A 20,849-nucleotide genomic window follows, 5' to 3' on the forward strand; every position below is an offset into this window, starting at 1 on the left:
GGGTCCACGCGGCACGGGCGGGGGTGCAGCCCGCGGGGGGAATGTGTCGCCTCCTGGGAGCCACGCCCACCTCGCTGTGGCGAGTCCTCGGGTTTGGGGCGATGCCTTGGCCTGGGGACCCCGCGGACGCCCGTGTCGGGCCCTGTTTGCAGGAGGACCCGGTCCCCACCTGCCCGGTTGCCCCCCGCGCCCCTGGGTCCGCCCCCACCCCCTTCGGAGCCCCACGCCCTCTGTCCCCCCCACCAGGTACCCTTGAGCCCCTGCAGCCGGCTCCCTCTCCCACTGCCGCTCCCCGCGTGGGTGGACCTGGCCCTGGGACCAAACGGGGAGCCCGGCGTTCATGAAAAGGGGGCGCTCCCGGCCCAGAGCCGGAGGAGAGCCCTTTGGCTCCGGGGACAAAGCCTCTCCAGCGGTGACATTTGAGACGCCGCGGGGGGTGGGGGGGTCGGGAGGTGCGAAGGGACAGGACGCTGGTGTCAGGCGAGGACAGGGTCCCTGGGGGCCGGCGGCCTGGAAAGCCCCGCGCGGAGCCCTGTCCCGGGCCTCCCGCTTCTGCTCGTCACTGCGGTGCCCCTCGAAGAAGGCCCTGTGCTTCCCACCCGCGCTTTCAAGGTGACAGCTAAGACCACTTGACCGTCCGCTGAGCTGCAGGAGCAGTAAGTGCGGATGAGTCGCAAAGGACATTTTAAAACAAAGTGGGGACAGATCTTTTGAACGGACCCCACGGGTTATAAATACCATAGTGACGTAATACCGTCAACCATTCAAAAGTCCTGAAGGTTCTAGCAGTTGAATTTTACATCGGTCCTTTCTCTGAAAACGTTTCCACTCCACAGAATTTGTCCTAATGGAGTATCGTTTCTGCTTCAAAGCCTTTCACTGGTCCGACTGTTTCATCAGGGCTCTGAGCTGAAGTTTGCTGGATGGAGCCATTGCAGGTGCCAGCAGTGTGGCTCGCTCAGTGCGTGTCCCAGCGCACCGTTGCTGTCAGGGAAGGTGCGGTTCTGCCCCGGCTGCTGCGAACCCAAGGACCACCAGTTCGATCCCCAGTCGGGGCACAGGCCTGGGTTGCGGGCCGGGTCCCCACTTGGGGGCATGTGACAGGCAGCCACACGTTGATGTTTCCCTCCCTCTCTCTCCTTCCCTTCCCGTCTCTCTAAAAATAAATAAATGTTTTAAAAAAGTAAAGTTTTACTTGAAATGCCTGTGTCAGTGGTGGCTCAGTCAGGCGACTTTGTCGGGTCCCCTTCGGGTGTTGGCAGGATCTTCACCCCTCCCGGCCTCGGTGCAGGACAATGCGGTGAGACGTGGGGCGGGCCCCGTGGCGGCCACTGCCAGGCCCCACGGAGTCTCACGGGCCCATCAGCTTTAGTCAAGTTAAGTGTCTGAAAACTGGGTCCCTTCAAACTTAGGACCCCACTGTCACTTATTTTCAGGGATCCCCGTGGCCCAGTTTGAAGGTTAAGGTGGAGAAAGTCGGGGGCGGGGGAAGGAGACGGGGGAGATGAGGGTTGAGTCAGGCAGGGGCTCGGGGGACACAGAACTGACTTCAGACTTGATCCCGGGGGTCCTGGAAGCTGCTACAACTGAGGCGGGAAGCGACAGGATGAAGTTTGACTCAAACAAGCCCTGCTCCTGGGCTGTGCGGAGAGGAGCCGGGGCTAGACTCCCAGCTGGACGTGCTGCCGCTCAGACTTTGACCTTGGCCACGGATGCACGGCCGTGAGCACTGAAAATGGGCCAGGAAGTCCGAGCGGCGCCGTGGGCCGTGAGTGCAGGCAGGGGGCGGGCCAGCCCGCGCTCTGTGGGACGGTCGCGCGAGGGGCCCCGTGCGCGCTCGGGGCAGCAAGGTGCTGGGTTGTACAGGCGCCGTCTCCCGTTGCTGAGAGTCAGACACGCTGATGCGTTTCTGCGGGCAGTCGACTAGGGCCTGCAGGTGCCCGCAGGGTCTCCCACGGAAATGCTGATGCCCCGGGTCGGGGCCCGCTGCGCGTCCCCCCGCGGGGTGCCGGACAGAACAGATAAAGGCCCCAAGGTCTGGATGGAGCCTGAGCCTGGGGTGGGGAATGGGGGTTACTAGTGACAAGGCACTTCGGAATCCATAAAGGAGCAAAGCGAAGAGACGACCTGCGTGGGAGAGCCCACAGGTGTGGCCGGCGGTGCGAAGAGGCGGTGGGGACGCTCCCAGCTCCAGGCTCAGGGACCGGGGCGCTTGCTGTCATCTGCCGATGGAGTGGGAACTGGTTCCGCGGGGCCCGGGACTTGCTGGGCCGGTGGGGTGGGGAGGAAAAAGCAAGCTTACACACAAAATCAGGGTTGAACATGGATATCTACTTAGAATGAGAAAAACAGAAAATAAGATTTTAAAAGGTGGCCTGTCCAGAATACTAACTATTGCGTGCCTTTCTCAGGATCATGAAAACCTTTTGTATTCTCTGCATATAGAAAGGGAATTCTGTGCTCCGGCCTGGTAATTGGGAACTGGGCTTTCATCATCAGTCGTGAGGGGGTGTAAGTATCAGCCTCGTCCTGTGACTGACACACAGTCCCTGGGAACCAAACTGGCTTTTTCTGAGGGAGGAGGTGCCCGGGAGAAGGGCTCCCCGACAAGTTCATTCTGAAACACTGAGTGCGGCAGGTAGCAGGATGCCCCCACACAGATGGCCACATACTTTCCGGGGCCTGTGGTTGTGTGAACGTGCCCGGGAATGGGGCGCTCAGGGCTGCCAGTCCGATGGCCTGGGGTCCCCGGGGCTACCCACGTGGTACCACTGTCCTCCCCGCGGTCCCCAAAGATGCAAAGAGGCAGAAAAGGAGCTCAGAGCGCCCCATGTGAGGGCCCCACTCCTGCTGGCAGGCTCCTGAGCTGGGAAGGGAGGGTGTGGCCCCCCCAGAGCCCCGTTGGGAACTAGCTCTGCTGCCCTGTGACTTGTCCAGTGAGAGCCATGTGGGCCTTGTGACTCCAGATCTGGAAGCCAGGTTCACGTTACTGAAGCCACTGGACGTGTGACCGCGGCAGTGGAAACTGGCACGGGAGCAGTGTTCTGGCGGGCACCAGAACGTACCGGAAAGCTGCCAGCATGGTGTGTCCCTGGTGCTGAAATCAGCAGCTCAGTGAGCAAAACGAGGACATCGGAAACCCACGGACTGCATGCGCGACCTGTGTTGTGAATGATGTGACATCTAATGAAATCCGAGGGGGATGAGTGAACGAGTCAAAAAGACGACCTCAGTAGCAGCGTTAGGAAAAGGGTTACAGGCAAACGTGACAGCCTGCACCAAAACAAAAGCAGGTGGGATTCAAACGTAAAAGCACTTTAAGGCTGAAAGGAAACACACTAGAGAGGACAGGTAACAGCTTTACAATCTTGAGGTGGGAAGACTCGCTGGGCTGAGACTGAGGCCAGCGGTCAGGATCAAGTGTCGGGCGTCTGAAGACTCTGGCGTCTCCGCAGGGCAGCGTGACAGCGGCATCAGGTAACCTTGGTGGTGGCTGTCCCACAGACACCTTCGTGGGCTGCCGAGGGCCTGGGGCACGCGCAGACGGCCCGTGCGTGGACGCAGGTGGTGGCCGGCGCTGGGGAAAGCAGAAACCTAAGCAGCGCGCTCCCCGGTGCTGGCCCGGCAGGGCCGCCGGCTGTGCTCGCAGAACGCTGGCCAGCGCATCCTGTCCCTGGTCAGCTCCCACTCAGGCGCTCGTCGTCAGTGTCGGCAGGACAGAAGCAAGGCGCACTGGTTCTGAAGGACGGCAGCGACAGGCTGGTGTGAACACTGACTGGAGCATGGACGCCTCCCTCCCTTACTGTCCCGAACCCGCCTTTCTCACCCAGAGCTCAACCGTTGGCATAAACAACTTTCTACTTGCCTTCCTGTGCTGCCGCTGGTGCATGTGTGGGACCCCGTCCCCCTTCCTGATGTCACCAGGACTTCCCTTCAGATCAGGTGTCCGCCCCGCCCTCAACACAGCTCACACGCTGTGGGGAGCCGGGCCCCCCACTCCCTCCCGACGGACCACAGACCAGTGTGAGGCGGGGCTTGTTTTCAGGTGTGGACCTGGAGCCTCAAAGCTCCCCGAGACGCTTCCAGGTGCTCTGAGGTGACAGATGGTCCTGGTGACACCGGGACGACTTGCCCTTTTCACCGTGTTGCGTCTGGGGTGTTGGTGGCACGTAGACCTGCTAGTCCCTTAGCAGCACCCGGCAGCGACACCCAAGTGCCAGCAGCCCCGCGGCCTCCGTCACCCTCCCACTTGTCCCACTTAGGCCTGTCCTTGACTCCTGACACAAAACTTAACTTCACGAAATCGCAACGCTGGAAACACATCATTTTAAGTCTGTGATTTGTGAGCTGAACCCTTTTTTCAGGGGCATCGTTTTCCCTTGGAAGGACAATGGACGAGCTGCGGTTGTTCCAGCACTTTCTCAGAAACGAACCAAACGGTCCCGTCCCTTCAAGGAAAACAGCTAACAGCGTTGCCAATAACACTCACGCTTTCACATGAAAATGAGAATTTTGGGAAACTGAGATTTGCTCCCATTTCCCCCATTTGCTAGCCGGAAGGAACCACCGGTGCTCGTGTGCCTGCGGGGTCAGAACTGTTTTCCTGCAGTCCAGACTGGGCTTCATGGGCTCCGTCTCCCTCAGCGGGTAAAAGGGACCCTCGGGAGCACACTGGTTTCAGGTCACTTTGCAAACGAAAGGAGCCGTCACAGGCCTTTCAGTCAGCCAGCCCGGTGACCCTGACGAGGGCGTGAAAGGGTCCCCAGCTTCCTCTGCGAGCTGGCCCTTCTCAGCTCACGGCTGACGCGGCCCCACTCACCGTCTGTTTTTCACGTGTCTGTGACCCGTTATCCTCACATTTGCTAAACATGGTGGCAGTTTTGTTACAGTCAGTGCCCATGGCTTTTCCTGCTTTAAAATAAATGTTGAAAGTCAACACTATTTTTCAAAAGTTTTCTTCTAATAAATTGCTTTGACATTTCTAAAATAAGACTGTTAGGATCCAACCATACCACGTCTCTAATCTGAACTCTTCTAGACCCAGTGTTTTTTCTGTTGAAAGACACGCATTTTGGAAATGTCCCCCCCGCCCCATTTCTGTGCAGACAGCACCGCCCTCGGCAACAGCCGGCTGCGTGAATGGGGCACGGCTCGCTGTGACTAGCCTCAGCCGGGCTTCCGCTCCACCAGAGGTCCCCACGATAATCCCCCTCGTCACCTGCCCAGGGGTGTCACCAGCCGTCCTGTACAGTGTCGCTCCCTCTGCCCATGACCCCAGATGTGTGTCCCTTGCCTTGACCTGTGACCGTTTTGTTATCCGGCTTCCCAGTGTCTTTCCGAGAGCATCGCTGGGCCGTGGGGACAGCTCCGTGGTCCCTGGCTCGCGAGCCTTTCTGAGGACCGCTTGGCGGGGAGAACGAGCTCCTCTTCCCCGTACTTCCTGCACCACGCTCGAGTACGTTTTCCTTATCAAACCTGAAGTGATTGTTTTAAACGACTGTTTTTTCTCTGGAAATCCGTGCCAGGGTCTACGGTTGACTGAACCATGTATCACTCAGACTCATCCTCTCTGCCAAGAGCTGTGTTTACTCTTTAATACTTAACACAACCGCAAAGCCCTCCCAGTCCAACCTTCCGGAGCCCCGGCGTACCTGCGGGCTTTGCGCCGTTAACCTCGCGTCTTCAGCGAAGGCTCTGTTATTCCCGCAGCGCTGTCCCGTGTTTAGCCAGGCCCCCGCACACAGTTTAGGGTAACTTCGCCTTCTCTCTTGGTCACATCAGCATTTCCTTATTCGTTCTTCTGTGCCCGGTGTCACTTAGTTTCACAGTTACTGTGATGTCACCACGCACGACGCGGGGTCAGGCACCGAGCGCATCCCATTGAAGAAGAAAGACGTGGCCTTGTTCTCCGGGAGCCGACAGACCCGGAGGAGAGAGACCAGGTTGGTTTGCTTACGCACCAGCGGTGGTCAGTGCCCGGCTCGCTCACAGACTGCGGATAATATTAATAAAGGGAGCACAGCAGTAACTCCCTGAAACTAGCGAAAGGGGGGGAGGGATAAAAGCCTGAGAAACGGCCCGTCCAAGGGAGTGTCCGAGAGTTTTTACCTCCTGACTGATCTGCAGCCTGGCAACGGGACCGCAGAACTGCGCAGCGTCTCGGATGGAAACCAGCCAGAGACCCTGGTTTTCTGGCCGTAGGAAGCACGCCTGTCAGCCCAGAGCTCTCTGTGAATCAGAAACGCGCTGCAGAAACGAAGGCAAAATACATTTCTGAAAGAAAGGAGATGAAGAGAATTCGACCCCAGCGCGCCTGCTGCTGAAGGAACTATTCCAGGTGAAGGCAAACCTGGACCTTCCGCAGCAGAGGGAGAGCCGGAGAAATTACGAGTGTCTGGACAGATATAGTCGGTTTTCTCTCCCTTTAGCTGCCTGAAGTGTGTGTGCGGTTGAAGGCGAACAGTGTAGCTGGGCACTTTGGCTGTCGCTGCTGCGGCCGTGACGCACGCGACATTGGTGTACAGGGGTGAGGGCGAAGGGCCGAGATGCTTGGGAGGCTTTGCGTTTCCTTTGAGAACTGAACCATGAGGCCATAAGAGTGTGTCTGTTGTAACACTCAGAGCTACCAGTTAAAAACATGCAGTGGGAGACAGTTTATTTTTAAAAGATCAATTTAATTAATTATCTTTAATATTAATAAATATTTAAGCAATACAGTCAAAATAGGCAGGAAAAGGGAAGCGTGGGAACAAAGAAAAAACAGGACAAGTTGAGAAAATGCGAGGCCTACATTCACCCACATCGACAATATTAAGTGAATAATTTAAACACACCGAGCGAAAGACAGAGTTTTCCCACTGGGCTTGAGAACGAGACTTCATTACATGCTGTCCACGGGAATCCCACCTTCAGTGGGGCGGCAGGTCAGACGTGAAGCGATGGGAAATGTCACCTGCGAACACCGATCCAAAGAAAGCTGGAGGCCACAGTACCAAGTAGGCAGACCGCAGAGGAGAGACAGTCAGTACCAGGGAGACACAGAACGCATGATGACGAAAGGGCCAGCTCGCCGAGGAGGCGGCTGGCACGCCCCGTACCGTTACTGCGGAGTGTCAGAGCACGTGACGTGAAACCTGACGGAATTACACTAAAGGTCCAGCCGCAGCAGCCACGCCAGCGACAGGCTGTGACAGCCGAGCGGAGCGGCAGGAGACAAAACCGACAGGTGAGAAAGGGCTGCCCTTCTGTGTGCTAACACGGACAATCTAAAACGGAAATGAAAGCATCTTTATTTATGATAGAGTTTTCTATAAAAACCTTAGAAATGAATGTAGCCAGAGGGACCACAGACTTGTACACTGAAAACCAACCCCCCAAAACAAAATTGCTGAAAGAAATGAAATAAGTGGAGAGACAGCCCATTTTCGTGGATTGGAACACTTAATATTGCCAACGGGCCAGTACCACCCAGAGCGACCCACAGACTCAAGGCGCTCCTATTCCTTCTCAATATCATATATACATATACATATATATATATATATATATATATATATATATTTTTTTTTACAGAAATACAAAAAATAGAAAAGCTCACCCTAAAATCCACATGGAATCTGAAGGGACTCTGAGCAGCGCAGATAGCCTTGGGCAGGAACAGAGCTGGGGGACGCACCGTTCCCGGTCTCAGCGCCCCAGCAGTGCAGGCCGTGACGTGAGCGAGGGCCGAGGCACGGGTGGGGGGCGAGCAGGGCCTGGAACTGAGCTGCTGCGCACGTGGTCGGCTGGATGCCGACAGTGGTGCCGCGGCCGTTGGCGGGGGAAAGGCCAGGGACGCCAGCAGAAGGGTGAAGGCGAGCCCTCCTCTGACACAGGAATTGACTCACAGCTGTTCAAGGGCCTACATGCGGGGGCTACAGTTACAAACCTTACAAGAGAACATGGGGAGTGTTTACGGCACAGGATTGGGCAATGGTGTTTTGGAGGTGACACCAAATACACAGGCAAGACAGGAGGAATCGGTAAACTGGGCTCATCAGTATGTAGGACGTCATCAGGGGAGTGACAGGGAACCAGCGGAACGGGAGAAAATATGTGCAGGTTATGTATCTGGTAAGAGATTAATATTCAGAATATAGCAAGGGCTCCCGCGACTCAACAGTGGAAACCAGCCCCATTAAAATGTGGGCCAAAGGTCCGACTGGACGTTTCTCCAAAGGAGATACACAGATGGCCAAAGCGCACGTGAAAAGATGCTCCCAGTCACCTGTCAGAACCGCAGTGAGCTGTCCCCCAGCAGCTGGCAGGAGGACACGTCAAAAAGCAAACAAGACAACAGGAGTTGGTGAGGCGGCGGGTGGCCCAGCTGTCATGCTCCGCGGAGTTCACCCGAAGGAGCTGAACACGTACGTTCACACAGGAGCCTGAGCGCCAGTGCTTACAGCACGCCACCCTTCATCGCCCACAGCTCGGGAGCAGCCAGGATGACCTTCCGTGGGGACACGGAAGAATAAACTGCTACACCCAGCAATGGAATTTTACTCGGCTATACAAAGAAATGAGCTGTCAAGCCACAAAAAAGGCAAGAGGGCCCTGAAACGCAGGTGACTAGGGGACAAGCCAGTCTGGAAAGGCTCCCCGCCGTGTGATTCCCAACTCTGTGATGTCCTGGAAAAGGCGAGGCTGTGGGGACAGGGACAGGTCAGGGTTGTCATGGGAGGGAAGGGAGGGGGGACGGACGGACGGACGGATGGACGGCGCCCAGAGGCGGCTCAGGGCAGTGGGGCTGCTACGCTCTGTGCCGCGACGGTGAGCGGCACCTGCCCCGCGCTCCTCAAACCGCAAGGAGCGCACGAGACCCAGAGCGGCCCCTGCGGCCAACACGCCACGGGCCTTAGTAAGAACAGATGGGTGCCGGCCCTCGGGGTAACGCAGGTGCAGCCTAACGTAGGCTGTTGCAGACTGCGGACGGGCGCCCGGCGGGGGGCTGGATGAAAACCGCACTTTCTTTGCTTGCTATTTTCTGTGGCTCTAAAACTGCTAGAAGTTGTCTATTAATTGTTGTCACTCTCTAATTAAAAGTGTTTTATAGCCGTCTTTTTTTTTTTTTTTTACCACAAACAGAGGCATACATTTTATTAACATCACCTGTTCTCATCGCTGGTCCTTTGCTTAATTTCCTTGCCACTTACTTAGACCGGCTCAATTCTCCTCTCTCCGGTCACAAATAGCCACCAGCAGAGGGCGCGGAAGGGCCGGCCTCCCCTCCCCGCAGAGGGGCCCCGGGCTAGGTGGGTTTACCATGCACCTGGCCACGCGTCTAGTGCGGGCGTTTTCAAAGAATGTAGAGTCCGTGCGTCCTGCAGGGTGTCTGAGGCATTGCCTTCCAGATGCAAGACAGGGATCTGGACACCAGAAGTGGACCCTCACTTCCTTCATTTGGATGTTAACGTGTAAAAGTTGAGGGTTCTTTCCCCCGTTTTGTAGACCCCAGAGTTCCCCATCTCAGTTCTCGAGAAAGGCAGACTAAATTCCACTGACGCTAACCCTGGTTACGTGAGTGATCCCGGTTGTGGCTTAATTTTGTTTTTTCAAACAAAACGAGTAATGAGAGTGAATGAGGGCGCTGGACGCTCATTTTAAGCACACATTTCTCAGCTGTTTATTACTCTGTAAAGTCACTATTTGGGGGCCGTTCTGTCTCCGAGGCGCGCTCGGAGCTGCTAATGGGCTCATTAAGAGCCTTGTTCGGCTTCCCTCAGTAACATTCTGAATGCGACGTCCCTGTGTTTTCAGGGTTATCCAAGAAAGGAAGTGGAGAACGTTCTTTTAGAAAGCATGAAGTGGGAAAATGTTTAAAACTATTTATAGCAGCACTTAGCTGTGGAAATCCCAGACTTTACCATCTATTTATAGTTCTCCTTTGGGTTAAAGGGCTGAAACCAGAAATGTAGAAAATGCTGCCTGCTTTTATCCAGCCGTTGAAGCTAATAAGCTGTCTCTCCGTGGTTACGATAACCAGATACTCCGAAGAGTAATGACGGGGAAAACTGCCTGAGCGCAGCTGAGCAGTGCTGTCCCTGATGGAGCGGTTTTTACGTGGTTTCCCTGTTTTCCAGGTGCCTGCAAATGGGATTTTGTGCGTTATGGGAAGGAGGGTCGAGGTTACAGAATCCGAGGGGCTAATGGATGAGCCTCCAGTGCTGGCCGATGCGGCTGAGTGAAGAGGGAGCCAGGTCACAAGCCCAAGAGCAGCCTGTCCCTGCTGCTCCGAGCCCCCAGCTCCGGAGCGTCCCACCCCGGACTCGCCCACCCGCCTCTCCTGCAGCCTTGCCCGCGGGGCACGGACCTCCCACGGGGCAGCATGGACCGAGTAACCCATCCACCCTGCGAACGTGCCTGTGTCCTGCCCAGGACGTGTTCCTGCAGGAAAAAGACAAGGTTGGCGGCTGTCGCCGTGGACGGCCTGGTCCGGCCCTGGCCACGAGCCTGGGGCCTTCAGAACGGACCCGGCCGGGCTGGGTGCGGGGTTCCAGGGTCAGGAACGGACGTCCTGTACAGAAAGGAGAGACGGGTGGTAGAAACACGACACACACGCCCTGCCGCCGCCCCCGCACACGCCGCACACACAATCCCGCCTGCCAGCGGGCACCGTGGTCACTCACGCAGACCCACGCGCAGAGCAGGGGCCCAGCATGTGTTGGTGCCATCAGCGCAGACAGAAAGCCAGGCCCCCCCCACGGCCCCGGCGCGGGCCCGAGGCTCACGGCACTTCGTCCGCGGCCGCAGCTTCCGTTGCGGGGTGACGCAGTGTCTCCGTGGGCTCTGATTTGCTTCTCCGCTGAGTAGTGATGCTGCGCGTGTTTCCGTCCGTCTGTGGGCATCAGCGGGTCCTCCTTGGAGGACTAAAGGTCACTTCATGTCCTCTGTCCGCTTTTTGATTGGGTTGTTTATTATTATTTGCTATTGAATTCTATGAGTTCCTTATATGTTTTGGACCTAAACCCCTTATATCACTGGCAAAATATATTCTCCCATCCCATGGGCTATTTTTGTTTTGTTTCGTGGATGGTTTCCTTCGCTGTTCAGAATCAAAGACAAACACAGTATGGTTTCACTTATATATGGAATTTACGAAAACAAAACAAGACGAGGTCATATAAACAGAGATTAAAACTGATGGTTGCCAGAGGGCAGAGGGGAGGGGACTGGGCGAAAAAGGGGAACGGGACGGGGAACGACGTGATAAGTCTGTGCGGTGACAGATACGGTTACCAGAGTCAGTGGGTGGTCACAGTGTTGGGGATAAAGCTGTGGAATCATTATCTTGTACACCTGGAACTAATGTAGTGCTGTGTGACAACCATAAATTAAAAAAATAAAATTAAAAAGAAACGTGCGCGTCGGGTCCCCAGAGCACGCGCCACGCCGCCCGGCTGCTCCCGGCCCTATGCGCTCCGGGCACGCGTGTGTCTGCGGCAGCACCCCGCGTGGGCGCCCCCGGCTTAGGCTGCAAGTTCATGCAGTTTCACGTGTCAGGACTAAGAGACCCCGAGAGAAGGAATCGCTTAAAGGTGCGTGGCACGGGGTGTGTGTTGGGGTGCGTGCTGTGCACTTACCACCGGGGCCCAGGCACTGTATTTCTTTGGAGGAAAAGAAAACCTCAGGTGACTGATTCACAGCCAGGGTGGAAACCCACTGCATCAGAACCGTGACACACACACACACACACACACACACACACACACGAAGAACAAAGGCTTCGACCATTTCTCTTCTCCTGCCCTCGGCTTTGTAGGCACTCAGTCTCCCGACAAATATTGCTTTGGCTTTTTGGGTGCCCCACTCTGGGGACTGCTCTGGCAGAATCTCCGAAGGTATCACATAATTCAGTGCACCCCAGATCAAAGCCATCATGGAGCTGCCCCCCAGTTTTACATTGGGAATCGATTTTCCACAGCGCTGATGTCCTCGTGACACAGCTCTCCGAGGGCGCAGGTAAGAAAGCGGCTCTTTTCTGACCCACCATGATCCGGCCCGGCTCCCCGCTCCCGGAGGCGATGGCGGAGCCCAGTGCGGAGCGGGAAGCGGCCTCTGAGCTCGTGCAGCGGGGTGACTTGCCTGGCTCACGGAGTCCCCCTGTCCGGGCGTGCGTCACAGAAAGGGGCGCAGCGGGAGCCCCTGAGGAGCTGCCCGCGGCCAGCCCAGCAGAAGGTGGGGAGATGCTGTTCCCCCCCCCACCACATCCCTCACAGACTCAGAAGGGACCCCTGCTCAGCCGCCACTGGGAGGTCAGCGAGGGTCTCTGCGGGAGACTTAGAGGGCCGGGGGGCCCCACGCTGTGGGGAAACCGAGGCCTGGACTACGGCACCACAGCGCACGGCTTCATCGGTAGGTCGTGGCCGTGGGTTCTGTGGTCCCTGCTTGCACAGCACATTAAACACGGACTCTCTGGGTCACTTAGTATGTCCAGACGTGTTCTTTCTTCAAAGGCCCGTTATTCTTCCTTCCCTGTTTCTTCTTTTTTAAAAAACATTCTGTTTCTCAGTGATCTTGACTTTCGGTGTAATGTCACATTAGTCTCAGGTGCGCAGCACAGTGGCCAGTCACATACTTCGTGTGATGACTCCCCCCGATTATCCCAGCACCCACCTGACACCCTACATCGTTCTGTGTGCTACACTTACACCCCTGTGACTATTCTGTACCCCCTGCCAACCTGCCCCTCAGTCCCTTGCCCTTTGTCACCAGCCCCCCCGCCCCCGGCAGCCGCCAGTCTGTTCTCTGGTCTGTGAGTCTGTCTGTCGCCATTTTAAAGAAGCCAGCTAACCCTCCACCCACTGAGAATCCCTAACATAAACGAGGGGTTGTCAGGGCCTATGGATCCCTCGCCACAGACTCCGGGACCCCTGCCTTCCTCCCCAAACCCCACTGTCACTGCCCGCCACCTCCTCGCGGGCCTCTTGGCCTCCAGCCGCGCCCCGCGCCAGCCACCCAGCACAGTCCTGTCAGGACGACCTTCAGAACGACCTTCTCTCAACACAATTGGACCGTGTCGTTTCCGGCCCACCTCCCGGCGGCTTTCCAGGGCTGACCGAATCCAGACAAGCGGTGGTGGCGCGGCCTGCCCAGCCTGTCCCCAGCTCGTCCCATCTCCCTCCCCAGCACCCGAACTCCGCAGGCTGCACATGTGGGTGCATCACCGCCTCCCCCAGGGGCCGCCACACAGGTCCGTCTGCACACCTCCCTAATGCGCGCGGTGCCTTCGACACCCCTGGGTCGTGTGCCTGATCCTGGCTCTGCCCGCGTGGAGGTGCTTCTCAAATCCGCGCTCGGAAGCCTCCACGTCAGACTGGTGCTTCGCGCGGATCTGCTCACACTGCACACTGGAGTGGCCTTTGTTTGTTCAGCGAGGACTCAAGGGGACGTCACGGTCCCTTGGGGTCAGGCTTCACTTCGTACCGGGACAAGTTCCCTCGCAACTCAGGAGCACAAAGGCAACAAGCTGGCTTCTGGGGGCGGCCCGGGCTCAGCCCAGACCCTTCGCCTTTCCACAGGCACAGCGTGGTCTGATCCTCCCGAGGCTCCGGAGCAGAGACTTCCTGCTGAGAACACTACTTTCCCAGGACAAGGAAACGGAGGAAAGTATGTGAGAGGCTTTCCAGCAGCAGGACTGAACTTGGGGGTCGCTGGTTGGCCACGCTACCCGGGGACGTCGGAGGGCCGTGGCGCTCCTGTCCCTGCGTATCACGGTTAGCTGGAGGTTGATTGGGTCTGAAAGCAGCGAGTGACGTGGCACATTTCTTCGGAGGCTGCAGCGTTCCAACTGCGAACCTCAGTAAGAATCGAAACCCTACTTCCCGCGTCCAGGCCCCACGCTTAGCTTCACTGGGGTAACATGATTCCGTTTGGATGGGGTGCTGGAGCTTCACAAGACGTTGACTCTGCTCATCCATGAGCTTTCGGGGGCGGGGTGGCTTTAGTTGGGACTTTGAGGATCTCATCCATATTCGGAGAACCCTGCAGACATACTTATTTGCTGTTTTTGTCCCGAAGGGATAAATGCCGTCTTGTTCGGCAGAGGCAGCGTTATATCACTAATCCTACGTAATCTCGAAGGTAGCGTCTGGGTGGGAGAACGCTGGCACGGTGACAACCGCACAGCCCCCTGTGCTCCTTTCCCGATGCTGCCCCACGGAGCGGGGCCCTGCTGGCGGCACCTGCAGTGCCGGGGAGGTGTTCCAGAAGGGGGTCCCCCCCAGCCACACCGGGCTGGCCGCCCCGAGGACGGCGACTGGGCTTCCCTTGTGCCAGCCCGCGTCCCCCTCCAGGAATGGCTGTCACGGAGATTTCCCGGGGCGCCAGGACTTCAGATGTGGCTGCACCGGGAGCCCCCGCCCCATTTCACCGGGGAGGAGGGGAGGGGTGGCGGAGCGCCATGGACCCAGAGCGCCTGAGACAGAAGCAGCCTCTGCGCCCTCGGGGAGGAGGCCCTCCCACCCTCGGCCTTTGGAGGGGTCTCTGGAGAGCGCCCGGCTCTGGAACCCGGCGATGGGGTGCGGTCGCCCTGCTGCCCCTGGAAGCGGTGGCCTGGGTGTTCCTGACCTGCCCGTCGCAGGCCTGCCTTCTGGGCGGCTGTGGTCTGCACGGGCCCCTCCTCGCGGGCAGTGTCCCCGGTACATTCGGAAGGTCACCAGCAAGGGGGGGTCCATGTCCATTGACCCCACGCCCCCATCTCCAGCCTCACCTCTCCTCCAGTGGGGCGGGGGGGGTGGCGAGGGAAGGGGAGAGCTGAGTCTCTTCTGGCATCTTCCATCCCTGCGCCCTTGACCTGTGCGGGCCTCCCGTGAACCAGACGCGGGATTCCCCCATGTCTGTGACAAACGGTGGCACCGAGCTAGGATGCCGGACAGAGGTCCCTGCCTGAAGAACGCGGGTGGCCACCCTGGAGCCTTATTTCACCTGCTGAAGCCAAGAGAGAAGAAAAGAGGCAGCGAATATTTCTCTGAGCCGACAGGAAGCTCCTCGCCGCTATTTTAGGCACCGTGGGCGCTGGCAGACACACGTCGGAGCCTTGACTGCGCAGAAATAAGTGCACAGAGCCCAGGACGCAGCCTGGCCGAGACATTGAGACCTGGGGTCCCTCCAGCTCGCGGTTCCATGGCTCTTGATCCTGACACGTGACGTCTATTTCCGTCCGTGGGGACTGGCCAAGGACAATCTCCTCTATTTGCTTTTCACTTATTAGGCAAAATAGTTTTATAAAGACACAGCGAGAGGTACGCCGTCCCGTGCAGACCGTTAGTTTGCCAAGCGGCACCGTCTACAAAGGAGAGGCAGGAGCGAGCGTCACTAGTTTCCTGTTTCCCAGGTTTTAAGGAAATAAATCGGTTCTTTTCCATTCCCGCCATTTTCAGTCGCATTAAGAACTTAGGGATTTAAACTTCTTTGAGAGGTTTTAATTCACTGCAATTATTATTAAAGCTCAAAGGGCCTCACTCTGTCCAATGGGAGCTCCTCCAGCGGGATTCTAGGTCCTCTGGACGTCCCCGGAATAGTCTGGGGGTGTCCTTGCTGTGCGTGTGACAGGCCGCCCCAGGCTCCCCCCACACGCCCTGTTGCCGGCACGAAAGCAGCCTTTTCTCCCAGACGCCCCCTTTCCTTTCTGTGGGGAACGGCGTTTCAAGGCCACAACGTTGTCACCGAGGGATACTGAGTGAAGAGAAATAAGACACGTAAATACGTTTAAAGTAAAATGCCTACCTTGTGAGTCTGACTCAGATGAGAGTCTCCAGGGCTCACCCTCTTCTCAGTTACATCTGTGTCGTCTTCCTTCCGCTCCCGGATCTCTTCTCAGAGCCACGGCAGCCGTGGAAGCATGTGGCGCTCACGCCCATACCGAGAGCAGCTTTAGAATGAGGACGGCAAGGCCACCCACGGGAGCGCCGGGAACGCCACATTGCTGCCATGGGTGTGCCTGTCTTCCCTCCATTGTTCCTCCTGCCTCCGTTTTCTCAAAAGTATATGTTACTGATGATGCCGTTACAGTCGTCCCAATTTTTCCCTTTGCCCCCCTCCGCCCAGCACCCCCATTCCCTCCACTAATCCCCCCCCTTTGTTCATGCCCACGGGTCGTGCATACAAGTTCTTTGGCTTCACCCTCTCCTATATTATTCTTAACTCCCCTGTCTCTTTTGTACCAACCAACTGTGCTGCTTAGTCCCTGCACACACATAGACCTGCGCGCCGGGGCTCAGTGAGCACCGCCTTAGCCATGCGGGTGTCCAAAGGGCGACCTCTGCGGACATCATGAGGTGGCCCCTGGGCCCCGTGAGCCTGGGAGGGAAGGTGCTGTGGGAACGGCTCAAGAACACACGTGCCAGGGTCCATGTAACCCGACCCCCGCATCTCACGGCGAGGGCGGCCTCCACGGAGGTGAGGCGGCCGCCTTTTGTCCTTTCGTCGCCCCTCGGAGCTTCCCACCTCCCACCGAGCCCCGGCACGGCCCCAGGCCTGGTCTCGGAGCCAGACTTGTCGTTCGGTGAGTCACAGCCCCCCGGCCCCCCACCCTGGCCGTCAGCAGCTCTGCACACCCGGGACGAGGCCTTTCTCTTGGATCTCCAACGTCACGATCGGGTTTCATGTCGCTGGCTGTCAGCGGGCTCCTGGCGCGCGGCCTGGTCTGCCAGCCTCTCCCTCCCTGGCATCCCCCGGCCCCGATGAGCCGGCGCAACCACTGCTGATGCGCTTCGTCCCTGCCTTCGTGGTGACCAACGGACAGACAGACAGACACTTCCCCCTAACAAGTCCTGTCCCTTCGGTTTGGCTTGCAGGAGGGGACACCGGATTAACTGTTTCTCAGTAACTCTGCTCTCTGGAATATTAAAGATGTTAAGCTGCCTGTCCCCACCGGAAAGCTGTGAATCCAAACAGTAAACAAACTGAAAGCTGGTTAATAAAGACGTGATGGGGGCCGGTGTCTCCGAGTTCCAGGTGGCGCTCGGGACATGGACGGGCCCCCCGCTGTGGGGAGGGGCCGCCGAGCGAACTGGGGACGCACCAAAGCAGACACGGGGCCGCCAGCGTCAGCTCAGTGACTGCAGGGCTCGCCCCAGTGGCCACTCGGACATTCGGGGGACAGAGGGGCTTGTTTGCTTTCCTGGCACAGAAAACAGACTCGATAGTTTTCAATGAAGAGAAAGTTGAAGCAAAACTGAGAACAGGGACCAGGAGCATCAATCCCGGCTGCGGCCACTGCCAGGTGTGTTTCCACTTTACAGTCACGGTCAACGGAGCTAAAAATAAGGCCCATCCAGGTAAGTGACAGTCCCTGTAAGCGACCAGGTGCGCGGCTCCGTCCTCCTTGTCTGCGTCGCTCGCAGGGAGGCCTGTCGGCTGCGCACTCCTCGTCTGCACTGGGAATGGGGCGAGCTGGTTCGTCCGCGCTTCTGGGTAGACACACGTCCCTGAACAATGCAATGGGGGCTGCACCTGCTGCCAGGCCCCTAAGAGGAGCCTGCGTGTCGCCAGACGCGTCCTGACACGTATCATCGCGGCGACTGACGCAGACTCTGTGCCCGACCCAACCGGGGCCACTCGGCCCCACCTGTAAAACCCGGAGCAGTAGGACCCGCTGGGTCAGCGTAACCAGACCCTCCCCGTCATACCTGGTCCCCCTCGCTGTCTGAGGGGCCTCCGCTCCCCCACCCCCAGGTGAGGTCTGGCCACCTGGCTGCCCTCCGCAGGGACCCTGCTGGGTCAGTGTAGCTGGGTGACCAGGGAGTCCACCCTGGATTCAGCACGAGGAGGGCGGGCAGTGGCAGGCAGAGGCCTCAGCCTGTGCCCACGTCACCTTCAGGGCACAGGGGTCTAAGGCTGCAGTCCGCTTCCTTTAGTGTAGAGAGACCACCCCGGATCTCCTCGGTGGGCCAGGCAGTCAGTGTGGGCCCAGGGGCCTGAGCCGGGGGAGGGGAGCAAGCAGCGGGGTCACAGGGGAAGGATGGGGACGTCTCCCACGTGCTGATGGCTCTGCAGGCGGAGGTAGCGGCACCAGCCAGGAGGGCGGGCGCCCCAGAAGCTGGCAAAGGCAAGGAAAAGGGGAGGGAAGTCATGCTCCCCGGAGCCTCCAGAAAGGACTGCAGCCTGCCCACGCCCTGCTGAGACCCCCAGAAGGGAGGGAAGTGAGGAGGCGGAAGAGAGGGCCTGGGCGTCGGGCTGAGCACAGAAGAATAAAGAACGAAGAGGCGGAGGCGGGGCCGAGGGCCAGGGGAGGGAAGGAGCCCCGGGACAGGTGGGCTCGATTGCCATTTTCAGTTTGCAAGGAGCCGAAGGGTCTGCGCACCCGGCCCCAGAGGGGTCTGAGGAGGCGCTGGTACCCCACCAGAGGGGAGGGAATTCGGGCTCCGGGCGTTTGTGTAACTTGGCCAAAGACGCTGGGCTGACTTCGGAGAGGCAGGAGGGAGGTCTCCGGAGTTCAACAGGCAAACTGCTTGTTTGGGGCTCAGATTGCTCCTCAATAAAACGACTTAAACTAATTTCCACTCTTTATTTAACAAACAAGCGATACAGGTTCTGCGGCCTTGGAACTGGGGTCATGACTGTCCCTAACAGGCGAGTCACAGCTTCACGGAAGCGCACGGTCGGTCAGCAGAGGGTCACACAAGGGGGTTCCCGAGGGGAGGCCCCGCAGCACACGAGGCCGACGTGATGCCTTCTACAGAAGCCCCTCTCTGGCGGCCCCTCGCCTTCACGGTTCTGTCCCACTGGGACGCCCGGTGACGCTGGAGGGACGTCCCCCTCACTGCAGCAGGTAGTCCTCATGGGCGCAGACCCTGTGCTCCGTGATGGAATCTGGAGAAAGAGAGGCAGTTGCATGGATAACGGCCAGCCCCGCGGGGCAGGGATAACCGCTGCAGAAACGCAAAGTCCCATCCTAACACCTTAAATGGTCCAGGGCTGCACTTTCCACGTGTCCACGGCGCACATGAAACTCAGATGACATAAAGTGAAATAAAATGAAAAGTCCGGTTCCTCAGTCACACCGGCCACATTTCACGGGCTCGGTAGCCACGCGTCCATTAGCTGCGGCACGCGTGGGGTGCCCGCGCCACGGCCGAGCCTTCCCTTAGACACGGGGGGATTCGGCCTGAGTTCTAACCTCCGCTGAAGCGAATGCTCTCTGGCTGAAGGCAGAGCATAAATACGCGTACACGTGAGTTCTAGTTATGACACTCACCACGCACCAGGCCGTGTGACTGCGGCCACCGAGCGGAGAACTTCATGGGGAACGCGAAGGGTGAGCACGCCTCCCAATTCCGCTGGAATACGAAGAGTTTCGGTTTGAAACAGTTATTTTGTGACGATTGCAAGAACCACCGGGTCCCGGGTAAGCTGCAGGGGCAGGGGTGCGGGCCAGCCTGGGGGGGCCCCGCACGGCTCAAAGCTACCCCTCCTCTCTCCCTCCTGCTGAGGAGCCCGCCGCGCCCCGCCCGCCTTCTGCTCCGAGGAAGGAGGGACGCAGAGGCCCCGCCGCGCCGGCGGAATTATGAACTCAGTGGCACGTGTGGCTCCCCATCACCGCCCGGAGGTGGATGGAGTGTATGCGCGGTCACCGTGGGGTGCCGTGAGGCGCAGACGGTAAGCCCGGGCTTGCCCTCTGAGTGCGGGAGGAACGGCTCACTTCGGGCGTAGCTCAGGGCACAGTCCGAGAAGTTAATCAGGCCTTCTCGCTGCACACCCACTTCCACGCAGGTCTGAGCTCGTGCTGAACTGCGGGAGGCGGGGACGCCGGCCTCGGTTATACCGACATCATGTGACAATAACGAGTAACAGGAATAAAACAGAGTCGTAGCCGTCGGTGTCAGTACTACGCACGCCACTGAATTCTGCAGCGCCGTGAAGCAGGTGGTGCTCGTGATGGTTTCCCTGGTAACGCCAGTCCTTTATCTGTGATATGTTTATCTATAATCTCTCGGTTTGTCAGTGGCTTTTTGACTTTCCTAATGCAAACGTCTGCCATGCAAGACTTTTTATCTGTTTTCAAATTATATCAACCTTGTTTTACTGTGTCTGGATTGTGAATCATAGGTAGAAAGCCTTTCCTTATACTTGGTTATAAAGTATTCAGCCTTCTTTTCTTCCAGGTTGTAAAACCTCTGTGAATTCATTTTTTATATTAAGATTTTTTACAGGATGTCATTTTCAAAAGCCAGGAGATGGCAAAAGGATGCTTTTCCCTGATTAATCTACTAGGATCCTAAAATTCCAAATATTTCTTTTTAAAAAATTGAGAGGCTTATTCTGAAGTTTCTATGAAGGATAAAATGCACAGGAAGATGATTCTGAAAAAAGGAATGAGACATTCATAAGCCAGATACCAAAGCACACTGTGGAGTCATCGCAGCAAAACAGGACAGTGAGCACAGAGCAGAGAAACAGAGTCGACACTGCACAGCGCGGCTGTGACCAACGTGACGGCGCCAAACAGCCCGATTCACACGCAGGTCAAGCGCGAGGCAGGCAGCCCACGGAACACAGGTCCCCGTCTGAGGCGCGCACACGCCTCAGCAGCTTGGTGAGCAGGGAACACCGAGTGAGTAACGGGGCCCTCGGATCACCAGACACTGACCACGTGGGGGACGTCCCGCATGGGCACGGGCGCGGCCATGGGACCCGGATTTAAAGCGCACCCCAGGGCACAGGAATCCCACTCCCAGGAATCTATTTCACAGAAACAGTCCTGCCTGGGATGGAGCTGGAGGGACTGCAGCTCATGACAATCTCTTAAAATTGAATTCAAATCGTTCCAGTTAAAACACATGGAGTTTGTAACAGAAACAGTGGGAATAACC

At 57.6% G+C, this 20,849-nt stretch overlaps 1 protein-coding gene across 1 annotated transcript in view; it reads right to left on the reverse strand.

Annotated features, from left to right (window-relative positions):
* Nucleotides 1-15,478: 15,478 nt before the first annotated feature.
* Nucleotides 15,479-20,849, reverse strand: part of MCPH1 (microcephalin 1) — a 127,454-nt gene continuing 122,083 nt past the window's right edge. Inside the window, exon 16 of the mRNA XM_090258246.1 lies at nt 15,479-15,711. Coding sequence (XP_090114372.1) covers nt 15,530-15,711 — 182 coding nt within the window. The 3' untranslated portion in view covers nt 15,479-15,529. The remainder of the gene's footprint in view (nt 15,712-20,849) is intronic.

This window comes from Furipterus horrens, unplaced genomic scaffold, assembly GCF_987537825.1.
Source record: "Furipterus horrens unplaced genomic scaffold, mFurHor1.1.pri manual_scaffold_12, whole genome shotgun sequence".
NCBI classification, from domain to species: Eukaryota; Metazoa; Chordata; class Mammalia; order Chiroptera; family Furipteridae; genus Furipterus; species Furipterus horrens.